Below are 19,786 nucleotides of genomic sequence, written 5' to 3' on the forward strand. Positions count from 1 at the left end.
AAGTGTGAATGGGGATCAATTTTATGAATTTGCTGAGCTGCCAATTATATTTTAAAGCTGAAATCTGAAACTAGGTTTGCCAGTGGATAAGTATCACAGCCAATCCTTAGGCAGAAATTAATTGAAAAAATACTCTGCAGCCCAGATAGCCTTGCCTTACAAATGTTATCTCCCATATCTTTCCTGGTGGACTTTGGACATTGGCAGTCAATCAGAACACAGGGGATTTTAACTAATTAAGTTTATTGGCTTGTATGTGTCAATCAGCAGTTAGGTGGATATGCAACAAATATTCTCAGCATGCGACTGTTAAGCAGCATTGGGGGAGAGGGGGGTGCCAGGGGAACTTTCTCCCAAAATGAACCAGCACAAGCTCCTACTGCATTCCTTTTACACCTTCTTTCCTTGCATTTTTGGGGAGCAGGGTCACCACAGCCATACAATTGCCCAAAACCAGGCAGTTGGGTTATGCACCTACATCCCAACAACTGAAAAAAAAATTCTCCACTCACCAGGCAGAGGCTGGATGTGCAACTCAGCACTTGGAGCCCTGAGCTCACCGCCATCTGAAACCTGCCTGCAGCCTTGTTTCTAAGCTCCTTGCCAGAGGCACAAATAACCCTGTGGGTCCAGCTGTCACATCACCAGCAGAGCAGCAAAACTGGCTTGGAGGCAGGATTTCCTGATGGAGCCTGTATTTGTCCACAAGACAGCAGATGATTCCCAATACTGTGCCATACTCCATTTCATTTACTCAGGCCTGCTTGAAATGCTGCATCTGTGGTGCCCAGCTCTTGGTTTTCAGGGCTCAATACAGTTTTGAATGCAGTTTATCCCATTTCAAGGCAGATTTACATCAGAGCCATTAGCACTGATATTACAAAAATTACACATGCTTTCTAAACTCTGCCATATGTAAAATAATCTGTGAAAAACAGAAGACATCCACATCCTTCTTGAACAGCTTCTAAAGCAAATCTTCCAGAGGACACAGACAAATTTATGACGTACAAAATGTACGGGTCTTATTTATAAAAATGTATATATATATACATAATAAAATTTTATTATTAAAATATGTGAAATAATGTATAAAAAGCATATTCCATTGTATTGACACTGAGCTGCAATCCAAAAGGACCCACCTCAAGTGCTGTGTGCAGTTTTGGTCACCACAATATAAAAAAGATACAGAGCTATGAGAAAGCATCCAAAGAAGGGCCATGAGGATGGTGAAGGATTTGAGACAAATCTGTGTGAGGATCAGCTGAGGTCATGTGGTCTGTTCAGCCTGGAGGAGACTGAGGGGAGACCTTGCTGTAATTATCTTCAACATCCTCCCAAGGCAAAGCAGTGGGGCAGACACTGATCTCTTCACTCTTGAGACCAGTGACAGGACCTGAGAAAATGGCATGAAGCTGCATCAGGGGAGGTTTAGGTTGGCTATCAGGAAAAGGTTCATCACCCAGAGGGTGTTTGGGCACTGGAACAGGCTCCCTGGGGAAGTGGTCACAGCACCAAGCCTGACAGAATTCAAGAAATGTTTGGACAAAGCCTTCAGGCACAAGGTGTGTCCTGTGCAGGGCCAGGAGTGGACTTGATTCTGACGTATCCCTTCCAACTCAGCATATTTACGATTCTAAACACTGAGACTTTTGCTGGAGCATCCCCAGGGTGCTGCCATGACCCAGCCTGGAAACACTGCCCCGCAGTACATGGCCTCTGAAGCGCAGGGTAACCTGCCCTGAGAGCAGAGGCTCACCCAGACTGGCCTTCAGACGATTCAGAAGGAAGCAAGAGGCACCAGCTTTGCTCCTGCCTGCCTAGGGACCAAACACTCCACATTGGGTTAAGAGTTCAACAAATCCTTGCCAGCTCCGGGGTGACTCAGCAGCTCATGTGCTTTACATCAAGCCCTGCCTGATCAAACACACTAGCAGGGAAGTCAAGAGAAAATGAGGAAACACTTGGTTTGGGAGCTACCTGTGGCTGTAATGTGGTATAACCCCTCACAGCACTGCAGCAGGTTCATCTCCTCCTGACTGGAAAGTGCTAAAAGGGCAGGCATACAAACTCCATTGACCCAGGTACTGGAGGCTTGTGAAAAAAACATCTGGAAAAGGTCAGCAAGTGTGCTGGCTCACATTAGGGCTAAAGGACATGCAGAGAGAGCTTAACTGTGCCTGTGTCCTGACAGCTGGCAGACACCCTCTCAAAACACTACACGAAAACCAAACAGAGGCAGCCAACAAAACCTGCAGGTATGGAGCAGCTTTTGTAGCTAAACACACAACAGGAGGGCTTGGGGTGGGGGAAATCCCACACAAAGCAGGCCCTGTCAAACATGAGTGGTGGCTGATGCTTTAGAGGATCACACAGGAGTTGCTAATAGATGAATAATGACTGACAAAACAAGCCTCTGAGCAATCTAATTTATGCCACCTACCTCAAGCCCTCAGGCACAGCTTTTTCACTGGTCTGTTTTATTCATTGGTCTTTATAAGGTTGGGTTTAAATGCTTTTACTCTTAAAATGAAAATAAAAACAATTAGGTCATGGCAGTAACAGCAGGAGCCAATTGTGATGTGAAATGAGCTGTATTACCTTCCTGAGATTCATCTGGAGTCATAAAACCAAAATTCAGAAAAAAGTATTAATCACTGCTTGCCAACATCTTCCTTTTGGCCACAGAAGTGAAAGCCCTTCCATACTAGGCAGGAAACTGCAGCTGTGACCAAGTGATGGGCAATGCCAAGATCAGCCATTCCCTGTCAGCCCTAGGGGCGTGCCAAACACAGGATTCATAGCTCATTAACAGCTCCACAGAGAATGGGAGCATCCTGGAGTGTAGCTCTGTAAACCAGTAACAAGGACACCTCCAGCTGGGGGTGATGCAATCCCTGCTCTGAAGCATTACTAGTGCACTTTGTCTCAGTCTCATGAGATTAATTTCACATGTGAAATGAAAAGATACTGAGCTGAAATCACCACATGGCAGCCCAGCACCTTCTGGGCCAGTACTATGACTAATACAACTGTTTCAAAATCCAAGAGAAAAGCATGGCTGCCATGGGGTGGCAGACTGATGAACAGGTGAGATCTAGATGCTGACTCAAGCCTAGAACTCAAGCACTATGTGCAGTCAAGTATCAATAGGTTAAACCCTACTGCCAAACACAGGAATTGGTCCAGGAAAAGAACAGGATGAAAAGTCAGGAAATTAAATGAAAGAGAATGAAAACCAACATGAGGCAATAGATCAGGAGATGGATGACACTTTTCTATGGAACTATATAAGACATACCTTTGCATGCCGCTTACCTTAAGTCCACTTTGACCTTGGCTGGGCTCTCAAAGTCAGAATGCAAGTTTCCAACCATGGCATCACAGGGTACAGCCATGCCTGACAGTTGTGTTGGGAGTAAATAGTAAATAATATCAGTAGTGAAGTATCTCTCTCCATCACTCAACCCTACTGTTTTTTTCAGGAAGCACTGAGAGCTGGGACACATGACAGTTGCCTTGAAAAATGATGAAGTCTTGTTTCTTCAGAGCAAACTCCACACTTGCACTCCACACTTGGTGACCACGGCTGTGGGGCTGGCAGAAAAACACTTCCTGGTGAGATCCATCAGGACAGCTTTAGGGTCCATCAACAAAAGGAAATTCAGCCCCTGGCCATGCTAGCTGGCTGTTTTGTTTCATTTAGTCCAGAAGTGAAGTTCATGGGGGCAGAACGGAGGCCAGGCAGGCCAGCATTGGTATCCTTAGGGCTTCAGAAAATTTAAGCCATTTGATTTTAAAGTACCAACCTCAGCAGGAAAAAAAACTCCACATTACTAATCATTATTAAAGAGGGAAAGCTTTTGTTATGTCCTTCAGCTCAAAAAACACTAACAAGACATTTTCTTTCTTACATACAGGGCAGCTGTGCCAAGGATTATGAAGAGCTCCCAAAGCCCAGCATCACGCTGCCTTTCCCCCCTACCCCCCTAAGCCCAGCAGCAGCAGCAGCTCAGTTGGGGTGACACAGCAAGATTTTCTACTGAACGGCCTCACTTCTTCATAACCTCAATACTCAGGAACATGCATAGTAGAAAAGATGTGTGCACCTCCAAATGCTTCCTCAGTTGAAGCAGAACTGCACAACAAACACTGCAAGAGGCCAGACTGCTGCTGTGGATCAGACAGACAAAGCCCTGCACAACTTTCACCAGGCCACCAAACAAGTCTGTGACAGGGCATCAAACCACAAGCCATCAAATTTCAAGCTGGGTGTCCAGTGACAGCCTCCAACATCCTCTCTGTGACAGCAAATATGAACCACAGACATTGGATACCAAAGTTTTTCTTGCTGGCAGAAAAGATGCCACATGACAATCTTTTCATAATTATGTCAGGTATCTCTGTCAGAAAACAGTATATTCTTTCCTCAGGTTATGTTTAAATTTTATTTCTGGCCCCAAAACAGAGAGGGAAGAAAAAGGGTCATGAAAAAAACCAGAAGATAAATCCTACTTCTAACCCAAATTTGCACTGCAGCTACTGGATAGTTGCAACAAAACATAGGAAACTTGGCCTGAGTGGTTGTTCAAGTCTCTAATTAGAGATGGAGAAAAGGAAAACTGAAAAGAGAGGCAGAGGTGAAGGCATAATGAATAGCAAAATTCTGGGGTCACAATCTGCACACTGCCAAGGCACAAGAACAGAGCATCTTTTAGAAGCTGAGCCAGTGACAGAGCAATATTGCTGAGATGGACAAACCAAAGGCCAGGCTGGATTGTGCTTTGAGCATCCTGGTCTAGTTGAAGTTGTCCCTGCTCATGGCAGAGGAGTTGGAACTAGATGAGCTTTAAGGTCCCTTCCGACCCAAACCATTCTAAGATTCTCCAATACCTTTGGCCAAATGCCTTTTAAAGCCTAAATGGTATTTCATGCTTTTTCACTACTGTCCAGAGGCTCACAGCCCCAGAGCAGAGGATGGGACACAATGCACCCAAACATATCCTCCCTCAGAACAGCAGCTCCCCAGATGGAGCAACAGTAGCTCTCTGTGACAACAAAGTAAGACACAAAGCAAGTACAAACCAGAGCAAAGCTGCAAAAAGATTCTGTAAAAAAATAAATCCATCCATCCATCCATCCATCCATCCATCCATCCATCCATCCATCCATCCATCCATCCATTGTACATCCAATTTTGTTCTACACAGGATACTGTGAAATAGCAAATATTAAAAATAAATAAAAAAGCCAAAATGACAATGAAAAAAAGGCCCTCAACTCACTGTTTACAGCTAACTATGAAGTAAAGAGCTGCTACCATGAATAAGTAGATTGTAAATGAAGTATTTTTTTTTATATCAGCTGATGAGAGACATTATGTATGTGCAAACATTGCTTTGCTTGTAATCTTAGGTCAACATAAAACTGCTATAAAACAAATTCTTTAAATAAAGTTTTTGGGATGGTAACTTTTGTAATCAAGTTTTCATTACAAACACACATTCATTCTTCCCTCTGAATCATGTTTCCTGTCACCTCAGAAGAGCTATCAATACTTGTTAACCTCTTTCAAACTTGCTTCTAGATTTACTGCCCGAGTTAGGAAACACCACTTTTACAGGTTTACTGTTGCAGTACAATGGTACAAAGCTAACCCAGAATTAATGATGCACGGGCTGTTCTTCCAAGAGTACAAGGTGTCTCTTTTAAGGAATCAGTGTCCAACCTCCAAAACCATGGAGGCTGAATAACCTCTTTTACAAGCAGGCACCTCTTCACTTTTGTGGGTAAGCGCTGTGTACCAGACAGATGAGGAACTCCAGGGACTCACTTCCAACTGTCCTTTCCTCAGGAAAACCTTGTGAATTCTTCCTTGGCACATAATGAAACGTGGCCAGGGCAAGACCTCAGTACACAATGGAGACATGGCTGTCCTGTCAGCAGATGCACAGTGGTGACACCAGCATATCTCTCACGTAATGTCCCAAGTTCCTGACTCCAACAAACCCTATCCAGCTCTGAGGCCTTCTGCTTGCCACATTTTATTTTGCATGTTACAGCTGGGTGCAGGGAAAGCAACACCACCTGCTTCTGTATATGGAGAACCAAGGGCACAGCATTCCTCAGTCCATTTCCTTGATGTTTCCAACACCACATTCTTTAGCCTTGGACCTTCAATCACTTGCAAGGGGAACCAGAATTTAGGTAAAGTTTATAGGCTTTATAAACTGGTAAGGTCTGCTGATATCTATTAATACTAAAAGCACATTAAAATGCTTAACATGCAGCATCTCCATTTGTTACCACATCAGCTACATCAAAATTATTTTGGCACCACACTCCTGTAAATGGTGTGAAAAAAAGCACTGTCACAGAACTCAAAGCTGTAATAATGCACACCCTTGAAAGTGGAACTGGTTTTTAAAGCAACTTCGAATGCTCTAGTAGTACCTGAATTGAAATATTACTTTTCACCTTTAAAATCTGCACTCACATGTGATATGATAGGGTTTTATTATTTTAAATGAACTTGCAAATCATAGGCAGTTTGAACCCCTGTAGATAATCAATCATTTTGGCTCAATGTCCTCTGTAAGTAGACATGGGTATCTGCAAATCAAATCAATGAAGAGAACAGGACACTGGGAAGAATAATCAGCTAAACTAATGCCTGCAGCAGCACTGCACTGGCTGAAGATTGTTATATTTTGATCAAATATAAAAAAATATTTGCATTTGTGATGAAAGCACAATTATATGCACTGCTGGAAATTAACATGTGTGAAGTCTTGACTGAAGCAAGAATTTCTGAGACTTTTACTCAGTGCTGCCTCTGAAGGCAGTACTGTTTGAGTTCTACTGTAGATGCCATCCATACAGAACTGCTCAAAGGAAAAAACAAATTAAAACTAAAGAATCATAACAAAAAGTCAAAATTGAGTCTGATCATATAATTTTCAATGTTCACCACTACTCCCAATTGCTCCTATAGCACTTAAGCTTGTTATAGAGCCTGAAGCTCCCAAACACTTCATATAACTCTTCCTGTTCTCTCTCTGTACTTTTAAAGTAGTTTACACAAAATATGAATCTCACAAGGCATTCTGGACTACATAAAATCAAAGACTGTTCCTCAAAATTAGCAATAAAAGAGCTATTCAAGCAGTCAGGCTTGAAAAAGGAATGCACTGTAATTATTCCACTCTGTGCCAATTAAAGTAATCCAAAGTTTAATTTGTATTTGCTGTTCGACTTATCAGGGTATTTTTAACAAATATGAGATAAAACATCAAATTTTTTTGCTAAAGTTAGAATTAAACATAAGTAATAACTACTGCACATTCACAAGCTGCACTACATATTCTGTTAACTATACTGAAAAGCTTCTGTCCCTGCTTTGTAGCAATAATTCCATTTTAGAATACCAAAGGAGTATTGAAAAAGAGTAAATAGTAGATTTCAATAGATGACTTTTTCTCTAATATCTCTTCTACATCTTTAATCAAGTCTTCCTTTAATTTCTGTCCAAGCTCCAATATACATTGAAGTGAGAGGAATTTGACTGAAGGAATATAGTACTGATAAGGACACTTTTCCCCCAGTCATCTACAAAACACACTGAAGGTAGACACTTTAAGACCACAAAATGGATTAAATTCACATAAATAAAGCAAATAGACAGGCATGAATACTGACCACACAGTTTTAAAGCCAATCTATAATTAGCTTGAGACTGAAGATATTGAATCTCACAATTAAACTAAATTTCACAGGTGCCACACCTGGCCACACTCCTGGACAACAGAATAGCTCTACTGATTGGAGACTGCACAAGACAAAAATTTTTCTAATATATTTAGAAAGTGGCAAGGTGCTAGCTCTGTTTAGTTGCTACATTTCTAAAGTTATCCCAATTTTGAAACTTGACCATGTGATAATCTTAAGCATTTACAAAAAATAAACAGGACCATCTCTAAAAGCAAAGAAGGGTACTCCTTCCTGCTGTATGTGCTTTTTTTTACAGAGATCCCTGACAAAGACAGTACAGGAAAGTAAAACTCATAAATCAGCATCCAAGATAAAGTACTGATGTCAAAACACAAAATTTAACCTTGCTGCAAGTATTAATTTTTTTATGTTCCACCAGGAAAAAAAATCCAGCGGTGAAATCTAGTTCTAGTTCATCCTTCAAACCCAACCCATAATGACACACTACACTGATATGCCACTATCTGATGATATGAGCGACCTGGAGTACACAAAGAACATAAAACTCTTGAAGGGGAAGGTAAAAGTCTGGAATAGACACTGGAGACATCATTTCTCTTACCCTACTGTTTCAGGATCAGTTACTGAAAAGGCTGTCCAATACAAACTCATGTTGAGCAGGTGGCTCTGCACACCTAGCTGGAGCAAGGATGTAAGTATTTTTTTTCCCTTCAGAAAATAAACACTCAAATTCAGGGAAAAGATCAATTATGCATTTTGTAGAATGAGCAGGATTACATCTCACCTATTTCTCCAAATATGGTCTTTCCAGCCCTCAACTGATTGGCATTTCCTTTAAAAATTCAGTTGCCCCCTCACTCCAACCACTATTTCTTATATTACAGATTATGGTACACTAGTTGAACAATATGCATTAAGGATTTTTTTCCTGGATCTGTAGCTAATTTTTTTTTGCTAAATCAGTTTATAGATGTCTCCTGAAGGCCTCTTATACAGCATCAGTATGTCTCAGGAAAGCTCAACTCCACATAACAAATATCTGCTTCGACAGGGTCCATGTGGGAAAGACATGTCAAGGAACACTCCACATCTCACAGCATTTATATCCATAGCACCAAGCTACAGTTTAACTATATTCATCCTTAAACTGTGTTTATATCAACATTGGTTTGTCATCTGTCACCACAAAGCAGTTGACCATTTTGATTTAGAAAAACATTTCAAAAATCATAAACCCCAGAAGCAGGAAGTAAAAAGGGCCTGGGTCTAGCTTATTGCTTTATGAATAAATGAGTGGGTCTTTGGTCAGGAAACAATCTCCTCAGTGCAACTTTATGAAATACATTCCTTATGCTCACTGAATTGGAATGAAACAGAGTAACGCATGGCAGGAGAGACAAGGTTCAACAAAAAAAAGGCTTAAATAAAAACTCTGGTCATAAGAAATCAGCCTACTTTTAATACCGTTAATGCTTATTGTTCCGTTGAGTATTCTGTGCTCCACAGCATGGAAAAAGCAAACAAATCACAAAAGAAAACATTAGAATATATTTTTTTTTAATTTTTATAAATAACTTATCTGTTACAAAGGCAGTTTACCCAGCTAAATCACAAAACCATCAACTCAAGATATCCAAATTAGGTTTTATTAATAAACAGGTAAAAACTGATTTGTCAATCTTCACATAGAACTGCAGATGAAGCTGAAAAATAAGGCCTCATTTTATAAACAAAATGCATTGAATGCAATTGCTTTGGGTCTACTGCCTAATTACCTGGGATTGACATTTTCTTCCCACATAAAAAAAATTGCAAAGCCTTCAAAACAAAGGCCTCTGTGCATTCACATAGATCACTTGTAAAACTCCTAATAAAAGTGTCCACTGGCGGATGTTTACAGTGGGTGACAGTCTACTTTGTCTCTTGCTACATGGTTAGCACTCCCTCCAGCCTCACACTAAGTGCTGCTGCTACATAATTCTTTGTGTGCCGTCTTTCATGCATATTGTACTGGAATTCCATTTTCTTGATCTCGGTTACATACATCCCCGATCATGTGAGTACTTTCCTTAAAAAAATAGATCATCAAAATAAAAGAGATGCTTGAGGTTGCTTCAGTGTTCAAGTCTGTTTGATTTCTCTTTTCCAGCCTTTATTTCAGTTGTCCTAAATATTGCTATCCTTGTTTTCTATAAATATGAGACTTCACCACAAAGTCAGGTTTAGAAACTGGCTGCCAAAACAGGAAAGCATTTAAAGTCCTTGAACAAAGCTGTACGATGCTGCTGCTGTTGATTTTGGCACTTTATGTACTTCCCCAATGAATCTCTCTTCAGGAGTCTGCAAGACACCCAGCAGATGAAGCAAGCGTAACTCGGATGCTGATCTGTTGGTGGGTTGAAAGTTTCCTAGTATAAAATTTCCTCACACCAGACAAAATGCTCCCTTTGTGTCACCCACCGTAAAACTCAGTGTACAGAGTGAACTATATGCGAAACTCTTCCAACTTTTCCTGCACTTTTACCACGCTGCATCTGCAGGTCTTCACAGATCATCAGCATTTACAAGAGCAATGTACAGAACGAGCAGAGGAAAGCTATTTTGTGCATAGTTTTTACTAATGCTCTTATTTTAAGGCATTGCTTCTCTCAGATAAAAGCTTAAAAAAAGGGACATGATCGTGCTTAATCACTTAAAGGGAAAAAAAGAAAGTTAACAAAAAGACTATTACACTATACATACAGAAGTACAAGAAAATAATAAAGGTGAGGAAAAGAAATCACTTAAAGCAGGTTCTAGAGCTATGTACAGTAGGAAAAGCTTTGGGGTATTTCACTGTGTGTATTGTACAGACAACGCATGCAGTTTTTCCTTTTCATCTTTAGATGTGATTGTAATGATTTCTGGCTTCACAGAGATGTTTTCAGGGAAGACAAGGCAAAGAGTACCACTGATTTGTGAAGTTCTTCCCTTTATCAAAGGCACTATGTGGCAGCAAACAGTTTAAATATTTAAACCTTGTTCCTTTTAAGATTTCCTTTGTGCATGTAGTGTTTCACTGAAAGCTCTGAAAACAAAAACACTAGCACTCTATTCCTTTCCCCTGTCAAAATTCAGTAGTGACATTGGGGCAGAGAAGAGGATGGGCGACACCCAGGCACTGAACACGGTGTGTGTTCCTGGTAATACTGTACATGGTTCAGGCAGCTGGCGAGTCTCTCAGCAGATTGCCCTTCAGCCGATCAGCGTCAGCTGCCTGTGACACAGCTCTGAGGTATTGCTTGCTCTGTGGGCTGACATTTAACAATAGCAAAACACCATCTCGTCACACCTTCCATTTTACAAAACCCTATGCATAAATGCTTTTTTTGCCCCCCAATGCCTGGACAATTCCTTGTACGTTTGCTATGGTTTTAGGGAAGGTAATGGGCCTGTTGGCTCAGAAATGCCTGGGCATTTCACACTGTTCACAGCGATTTAAGGCTGGATGGTTTAAAAAAGTACAGGCGGTACAACTCCACTGAGCTCCCTCATCTTCATCTGTGTCTGGAACAGTCTTTGGTGTTTTCACAATGGACCTCTGATCTGTGACATGGAAGAGATAAGATAAGCAGTTACTAACTGAAAACAGCATGGAAAGAATTTTGAGATTTTTTTTTCAGTAACTGAGAACAATCTTGTTCCTCTGAGAACAGCACAGTTATTAAAAGTGACAGAAGCAGCTTTTTACCACCCTCTTGACTACAGCTTGATTGTAGGTAAGCCAAAAGGCTCAAGGTAAAACTACAAAAATCAAGTTTCCCATCCCTTAACTCTGCCTTCTTCCCTTTCTTCCCTCAGTTCAAACCTCTGCATAAAAAGGAAATAAAATTTGCAAATTGATCAGCACAGGAAACATGGACAAGATTTAGAAGTGGCCTATGAAGTGATCTAAAATTCATTACGACAAGAAGTACGTGCTTTGTAACCCTTTGACATGTCAAACTTTTTGATTCTAGAAAGAAGGTAGCAGTTCTTCAAGCCAGCTCAGCAGGCAGATGTACTAAAGAAAAACCATTGCCTGGCTCTGTCATGCTACAGAGTAATCATCCCAGCAACACCAACACATCTTTTTTCATGATGTGTTACACAGTAATCGTCAAATATTTTAAAAGAGAAAAGAAGAAGAGAGAAAAGGAATGAAAAGGATGAAAAGAGAGATGAGTGACTTCTCAAGTTAAGGGTTCCCCAGTTTAGGCAACTGTGAAATCCTTTCAGCCCATTATTTCATCTGGAAAACATCTCATCAGCAATGGCAATTGCTGCAAAATGACAGCAAGATCTCCATAAGTACAACACTACTGATCACAGTTGCAAGAATTATTTTTCTTCTTTTGTGAACAGCAGTAATTCTGTTTTAAGTCAAATTCTGTTTTAGCTACATGATAGCTAAACTGAAGCTTAAAATGAAATTAAAATGAAAGTTAATGAAGAACTAAGATACAGCAGTGATACTTTTAAAAAAAAAAGAAGAAAAGAAAGATAATTGATAGAGGGACTTTAGAGCTTTATAAACCAATCAGGGTCAATTTTGTATTTTCAAGACAGATTGAATGAAACACTTAAATTTGTGAGTACCTAAAAGATAAGCCAATAAAAATATCGATAACTAGTAAAGAAAATTAATTTTTCTTTGATTTGGGTTAGTTTTTATTTATTATAAAAGGAACTACATAATTGACAGAACTTATAAGCTCTTCATGGTTCAGTTGTAAAATGTGTCTAATAGGAATGTGTTTGGATTTAACTTTACTCAGAATTTTCACTACCAACTCAGGTAGTGGAAGGATAAAAAGTGCTTCATAAAGTATGAAAAACAGTATCAGTTTGGAAGTGTTGCAAAAGATCTGCAGGACAAAAAGTTCAATTTATCTAGACCATTTTACAATGCAGAACTGTCAGAAATCTCCAAGATGAGATTCTGTAACAACAGTTACTGCACACTCCAAGGACAATTAACCACACTCATCTATATTATGTGGAGAACTTCCAGGACAGAAAGACTGCACAGAAACACCTGTGGATTATCTCCATGTTTTGGGAGATGGTCTGCCTAAAGTCATAGTATCATGATGCTCCAAGCAAGCTGAATTCATTCTCTGCTTTATGTAAAACACAAGAAGTAATTGTTCTGCTTTGTTTGACACCCTGAGAGCAGAAAAAGCAAGTAATGTGCACACTAATGATAAACAGAATTCTTAAGAGTGGCTAATATTCAGCAATACTGACTCCCTACTGCTCTGCATTGCTTTCCTGTTCAACTACCTAGAACTATATTTACCAATAGTCAGAAAAGGCTTTCATGTACCTTGTTAATAGAAATTCTGCAGTAACCATAAATTCCAGTGAGGTAACCAACCTGAGTTGTTACCACATGTAAGTAAATCTACTCTTCGCTATGGATAATGGTGAAGTCATCTAAGTGAGTTTCACTGGCCCCTAAGCAATGTACGTCATGCTCATTTTTAGAGAAAGATGGATGCCTCCATTACATAAACTGCCTTGCAATATATTATTCATCTTTAACATAACCTATTTAATATACTTCTCTTTCCTGAACGTATGAGTAGAGAGGAAACAAGAGCAAACAGAAGCATACTTACTGCCAATACAAATAAAATGCAAGGTTTGTATGCTTTTGAAGTAATCTATTTCAAAATCAACACTTAAGCAAGATTTGTAAATTAGAACTTGGTATTAGATACAAACCAGGTATTTGTATCAAATCCAAATTTTATCAATACAATACCTTTGGGTTTTGGTGGCACGGGACCAAGAAATCCAATATTATCGTAAAAATTATGAATAGCGCTGGGATTAAAATGTGGTCCTAAAAATAAAAAAAAAAAGTGCAGCAGTTTAAAAAAATAAACTTGAGTAGGGAGGCATATCAGTTTTTTCTGGTAGTAATTCTGTAACAATACTATTATTCACTTATCACCTTTTATATCAAGGTGTAAAGACAGACCTAAGTGAGATATTAGTGATTTCAACAATACACTTTAACAAACTTATTGCCCAAAATATGTAATATAAAGTAAAGTCAGAGACAAGCTCCAGCAAACTAAATGCCTTTAAAGGTATCTTTTTCTGTTACTCTTTAAGATCATTTTATTAGTAAATCATATTTGACTTTTTCTAAATTGCAACTATACTCAGAGATATCTTACCTACTATGCAGTGTATTATACATGTTTAGAATTAAAACTCAAGAGAAAGCTCTAAATGCAATTTACTGTAACCAGCAAAAAAATAATCACCCGCTACTCACTCTATTTAAGGTCAGGTTTTCAGTGTAGCATTACATTCAGCACACCTGTCTGCCTTCTCCTGAACTGCAGGTAGACTGACTGAAGCAGAACTTTTGTGTTCATGTGTGGAACTCATGTCCCAGCTGATCTAACAGCTCACTGCTTCTGGAAGTGGGAAGCATCAATTCCTTCCCTCTCACTATCTCAGTTCTCCCTTCCTGTGCCTCTCCCTCACATCAGCTATAGCAAGCTTTTCCAGCAATGCAAGTTTTAGCTTGGCTTGTTAACAGAATCAGCTCTGCAAAGGGTCTAAAAACTAATACAGAGCCAGAGCTCAGTAAGTGGCAAGAGAGAGAAGCAGGAAGAGAGAGGCTTCTTTCTGGCAGTTCTTGAACTGGCTCAGCTGTCTCATCATTTCACCCCCATGACCAAAGGCTGTGTCCCTGCAGACAAGGAAAGCAGTGAGCCCACTGGAAGTTACAACTACATTTTATATTTTCTAACTTGAGAGGCTAAATACAGGCAGAGGTGGAAGACAAAAGAGAGAGATGAACACATATGTATTGATGTATCATTCAAAAAACTTTCTTTCTTTGATACACAGATAATCAGATTTGTATGAAATAGGAATGACTGTGGAATTAGGAAAATCATAGGGCAACAAAATCAAGAGGCTTTAAAGACAGTTACCACCATGGTTTCATTCAAACTAATGTGATGATTTACCAAAAAGTGTGTATATCCATCATTTATGACATGGACTTTTTTGAAACATGTAGACAGTGAAAAAAAAATCAACATTTACAGTTACTGATGTACTAAGACATACTGTACCTCTTGCTTGAAAAAGATCAATCTCTTTGGTTAGGCAATCTATGTCTATCTGCAGCTGTCTGTTACAACTTCTTAACTGTTGCATTTCTTCCAGCTGAAAAAATAAATCTGCCTGTTAGACTAATTTTCCCAGTTTATGAACAGTTATCATTCATGCATAGGTAGACAACATTTAATTATTTCAGACATGAAGATAAAAGAATCTTCCCTAATGACCACCTTTCTTCACCTTCAAGCATAATCTCAGAGAAAGCTTCCAGACCTACTGAATAGTTGTCTCTGATCAGACTTCACAGCAGACTGAACAACTCCAATCTTCAGTCAGGGCACAGCCAGTGGTCTGGTCCACCAGATCAATGGATGATCATCTAGCACTGAAAACTGGTGCATTAATTGGTTTCTGTGAGCTCAGTATATGCACCAAGACCAAAAGTACTTGGTGTGATTACAGTATGAGTATTAACTTGTAAGGACTATCACATCAAACCTTTAGTGACTGCCTGTAAAAGCAATTCTTCACAAAGCAATTAGCAAGCTGCAAGGTTGTGGTTAAATGACACATTTTTAGCCCTTACTCTAAACTCCACTGTCCACCAGCTTAATTCTAACTATACTGCCTGTCCCTAGTATATTGTCACTATACGAACAAGTCTTCCTTCAATTTATTGTGACAGACCACACTTGTGGCTTAAGTTTATTACCCTATAGATGTTTCAACTTACTGATGGAATTTGGGAAACAGAATTCGATCTTTTCAGGCGCCTTCGTGTTAGATTATTCTCCATTTCATTGACCTCTGATTTTAGTTTATCCAACTTTTTCTTTTGAACCTCAAGTTCTCGTTGAAGTCGCTCCATCCTGGCCTTCTGGTGTACCAGTAAAGCTGCAATACATAAAGTCCCATTTTATCTACTTTATTATCCTTCACATGGCAACATCAGATTAAGAAGCAAGTTGGTACTCTTTTGGGAAAAAACTGAAACAAACACTGCTACAGACTGCTTTTCCAATTTGCTCACAAGAAAAACTCTGCCTTAAGACAGAAAGTGCTGTATTTTTGAAAACAGCACAAGCTAACTACAGACAAGCAAATATGAGAAAGCCATACAATGCAATAAATGGCCATGCAAAATTTAACTGTAATCTTAAAAACCTACAAAACTAACTACCCAAAGGCAGGAACAAATATTTCTGTGCTTATTCATCTTAACCACTGTAAAAAAAGTAGCATGAAGAGGATTTCAGACAAGTGCAATATGGAGCCCTGCATATGCTTATTACAATTAGGATTGGGTCCAGTGTTCACCATAGTACGAACCATCAAATGAGACCAAATCAGAAATAAGCACACCACTAGCAAACAGATATTTGTCAAAAGCTGGACTGTATGTCACTTTACCCCTAAAGTATGATGCAGAACCATTAGCTCAGCTTCTAATTTCTAACACTGGTTACTATTTGTAAAGCAAAAAGCACAAGAAGACCTAATTTAGAAACAATGAAGTTAGCAAAACTTCAGTTTCAAACCACAGTTTTTTAAATGTATAAAGAACCTAAGTAGTAGATAACACAAATTCATGCAATCTAATGAGTTTATTTCACTGAAGGTAGGTTTACTATTAAATATAATCACAAAAGCAGATATTACCGCTCAAAGTAATAACCACCTTCTATAAAAATGTATTTAATTAAATAAACTAAAGAATATTTTTAATTTCTGTACAGCCATTCATTCATCCATTAAACTAGCAATTCCTAAACTGTGATCATTTTCACAGGCTATGAATACTTTTATATCACCCTGGAAATTATAAAGAAGTAGCAATAACAAGGTATTTTAAAAAAGATTGAATTTGCCTCACAAAGTCTTGAAACCTAACTCCAGCTGGAACATGATGTTTAACTCCTCACAATTTCTTCAGGTACCAAAAAATTAGAAGCACTCAAATCTGGTTGCCTAGGTTTCCCAAATAATAGCAGAGGAAAAAAAACCAAAAAACCAAAACCAAAAAACAACATCAAAAAGATGGAATGCTCCACACCTCTGGCAAGCAGAACTGACTTCTCCTGCAGATCCTGCCTACTCATTCATTCATTCACACATTGCATTTTGTCTTCCAGAGGTTCTTTAAAAGGAAAAACCATGCCAAACTATTTTTGAACAGTGTTACAGACCATACTGAGATCCAGCCTAGGCTTTTGAGTCACAAATGTTCACTAGGTACTGAAATGACACCTAGCTTCTGCTACATTTTATTCAAATTGCAGAAGTTTTCATAAACAGACACATTTACTTTGGGTCACAGTTGTTGCACTACAGTAAAAATTGCAGCTGTGCTCATACGTAAAATAAAAACGTAATAACTGAAATCTCAATATAAAGATTTTTGTTGAAGACTTGAAATTATCAGGTAAGTATTCTCAGCAGACAGCCTCTCCTTTTGAAAAGCCTTTTACAAACAGCAAATGAAGCTGCAAGTCTAAAGAAAGGAAATCAAAGACTACTTTGCCTCTACTCTGGTAGAGAGTGTACAAGTCCTTTTTCTTTCTACATTTTATTTCCACTTTTAGACAGTCTCTTCTGTTTTCATTACCTTGGTAAGCCTGCTGAGGAAACACAGCCATGCTCTACTGCCCAGAGCCAGAACTCCTCAGACCTGTCAAATGGTGGATGCAGGCTGCTGGCGAGTAGCCAGTGCTGCTGGCTGCGGCAGGTGGGGAGCATTTGTACCAGAATATCAGGTTGTATGGCATGGCATGGCATGGCCTCAAGAGTTCAACTATGACCAAAACTTTGCCTGTGCATCCCTCATCTCCTTTTTTAAGCTACTTTTGTAAAGGAAAAGAACCCAAGATTCCTCATTTTGATGTTCTCCCACTTGTGTGGTTTAGAAATTCAGCTGTCAGTATGGAGCTGTACAAGGAGAAGGCACTGATGGATGCCCCCAGCATTACTACATGCTTTTCATTTTCATGTCGTGTCTGGAAAGTCATGCACTTTATTCTCCTAGGAACTTTGGGACTACCATCTCACAATTTCAAATCCCAACAGGTTTTAAAAACACACATGAAAAATTACCATTGTGATTAAAGAAGAATCACTTGATACCACTGTGCTATCCTTCTACTATTAGAAGTAACTTTGATAAGGAACTTGAAAGAGATTGGTGTAAGCGGAGACTTTCATATACAATTTGGTAATTTTGCTTCAATACCAATTTGGTATCTGCAGGAAAACAATGATGGGGGGAAGACAAAACCCTCCCTCTATTTCAGCGTCATAATCATGAATGGAAAGCCGCAATTTAAGTATTCAGCTCCCTCTAGTGTTGCTCAGAGCAACTGAAAACGTTGAGAAAAACTGCAGTTCAACTTCTTAATTAAGTGCAAACAGGGTATTTGGCACATTTAGTTTTTTACACTTCTGCACGTTTGCATTCAGCAGAGCGCAGTACACTTCAATGCTCTGGCAGATGCCACTGTTTCCTCTGACAACCAAAGTGCACATTTTTCACATAAAAGCTGTATATCATTATAATTACAGGAAGGAGCATAAAAGCCTGGAGGACAAACTTCACTCTTCCTCTCCCAGAGACCTTCTCAGTCGGGCACTAAATATACCTTTAAGTTTGTAAATGTATGTATAATTGTTTTCTCAAGGACTGTGAATGTGAATTTTAATGTTAAGAGTGTATTTTATTATTTTGAGTGTTTCTAAGATAAATTCTAATCTAGGAATACAACAATTTCACCCTATCGTATAGACCTACACAGTTTTAAAATCTCTTAGTTTGTCAGATATGGAGGGGATTTCTGGCAATGCAATTACACTGTAGCAGGAGGTTCATGAGAGTCTCAAAACTTATACTTGGGCATGTTGTCTAAACCTGTATTTGAAGCTGCACAGAATTCAGTCATCTGATATGCAACTTCAATACTTCAAACTGATTTCTTTGTTCTCTCTTTTCAATAGTCTCTTCACCTAATTTTTTAAAAAGAACATCAGTGAAGAGTGGGGCCTGGTATACAGAGCCAAATATAAGGTGGTATTTTTTCTTAGACCACATGATGCAATGGCTCAGAGCCCCTTGGTGCATAGGCCACAGCTGTATCTTATTCAAGTCTTTTTTCTTAAACATCTACAAGGACTGGCTAAGAATGAAAAAAAGTTGTTTCCTGCAACTTTATTTATTTTTTTTTAAGTTTTAAAGAGCTCCAAGAAACCAAAACAAGAGCTGTGCAAAATATTAATTTACTAATCTAGTTTATAAATTAATTTATTTACATTAAAAACACAGTGGCAAGAATTGCTAAGCAAACATGCTTCCACATATATAACTATAGTTGGTACCAATGATTCACTCAACTTTGGACACTATCCTCTTTCAAGTTGAAGAAAATAATATGAAAACATCAGACAGTCAAAGCTGTATAATATTTAACCAAAGGACTTAAGTTCCCTAGTAAGAAAACATCGACCTAGTGATTTTATTAAACAATTATGTATTTTCTTGAGGGGTTGCCTTCCCATTATACAGATGGAAAGCTATACCCAGAATGAGCAACTATTAAATAACTGTTCAGCCTCACTACTCATCATGTGACATACAGAGCATACATCACAAAAATGTATCTGAGTACAGAATTTTCAATTTCTAACAAGATTCCAATTTTCCATCCATAAGACACGTTATACTAAACTAAATTATACATTGAAATCCCACTTAACTACTTCATATTAATAAAAATAATTATAAATTGTAATCTCTACTAAGTAATAGGAATACTCCTGCACACTGACAGAAGTGATATTGAACACATAAAAATGCATCCTCTTTTGGCTGCCCTTCTGGGCATGCATCTAGCATTACTCTTCTCACAGCATCATGAATTCTTACTGACTTTAACAGCAGACATATGCACTCAAC

General features: G+C 38.9%; 1 protein-coding gene across 1 annotated transcript in view; it reads right to left on the reverse strand.

Annotated features, from left to right (window-relative positions):
• Positions 1-9,274: 9,274 nt before the first annotated feature.
• The window catches only part of TAB2 (TGF-beta activated kinase 1 (MAP3K7) binding protein 2), a 60,533-nt gene continuing 50,021 nt past the window's right edge, over positions 9,275-19,786 (reverse strand). Inside the window, exons 4-7 of the mRNA XM_066546817.1 lie at positions 15,581-15,741; positions 14,859-14,952; positions 13,523-13,603; positions 9,275-11,319 (exon numbers count right to left, since the gene is read on the reverse strand). Of these exons, the coding sequence (XP_066402914.1) occupies positions 11,174-11,319; positions 13,523-13,603; positions 14,859-14,952; positions 15,581-15,741 (482 nt within the window). The 3' untranslated portion in view covers positions 9,275-11,173. The remainder of the gene's footprint in view (positions 11,320-13,522; positions 13,604-14,858; positions 14,953-15,580; positions 15,742-19,786) is intronic.

Source organism: Molothrus aeneus, chromosome 3 (assembly GCF_037042795.1).
Source record: "Molothrus aeneus isolate 106 chromosome 3, BPBGC_Maene_1.0, whole genome shotgun sequence".
Classification (NCBI taxonomy): domain Eukaryota; kingdom Metazoa; phylum Chordata; class Aves; order Passeriformes; family Icteridae; genus Molothrus; species Molothrus aeneus.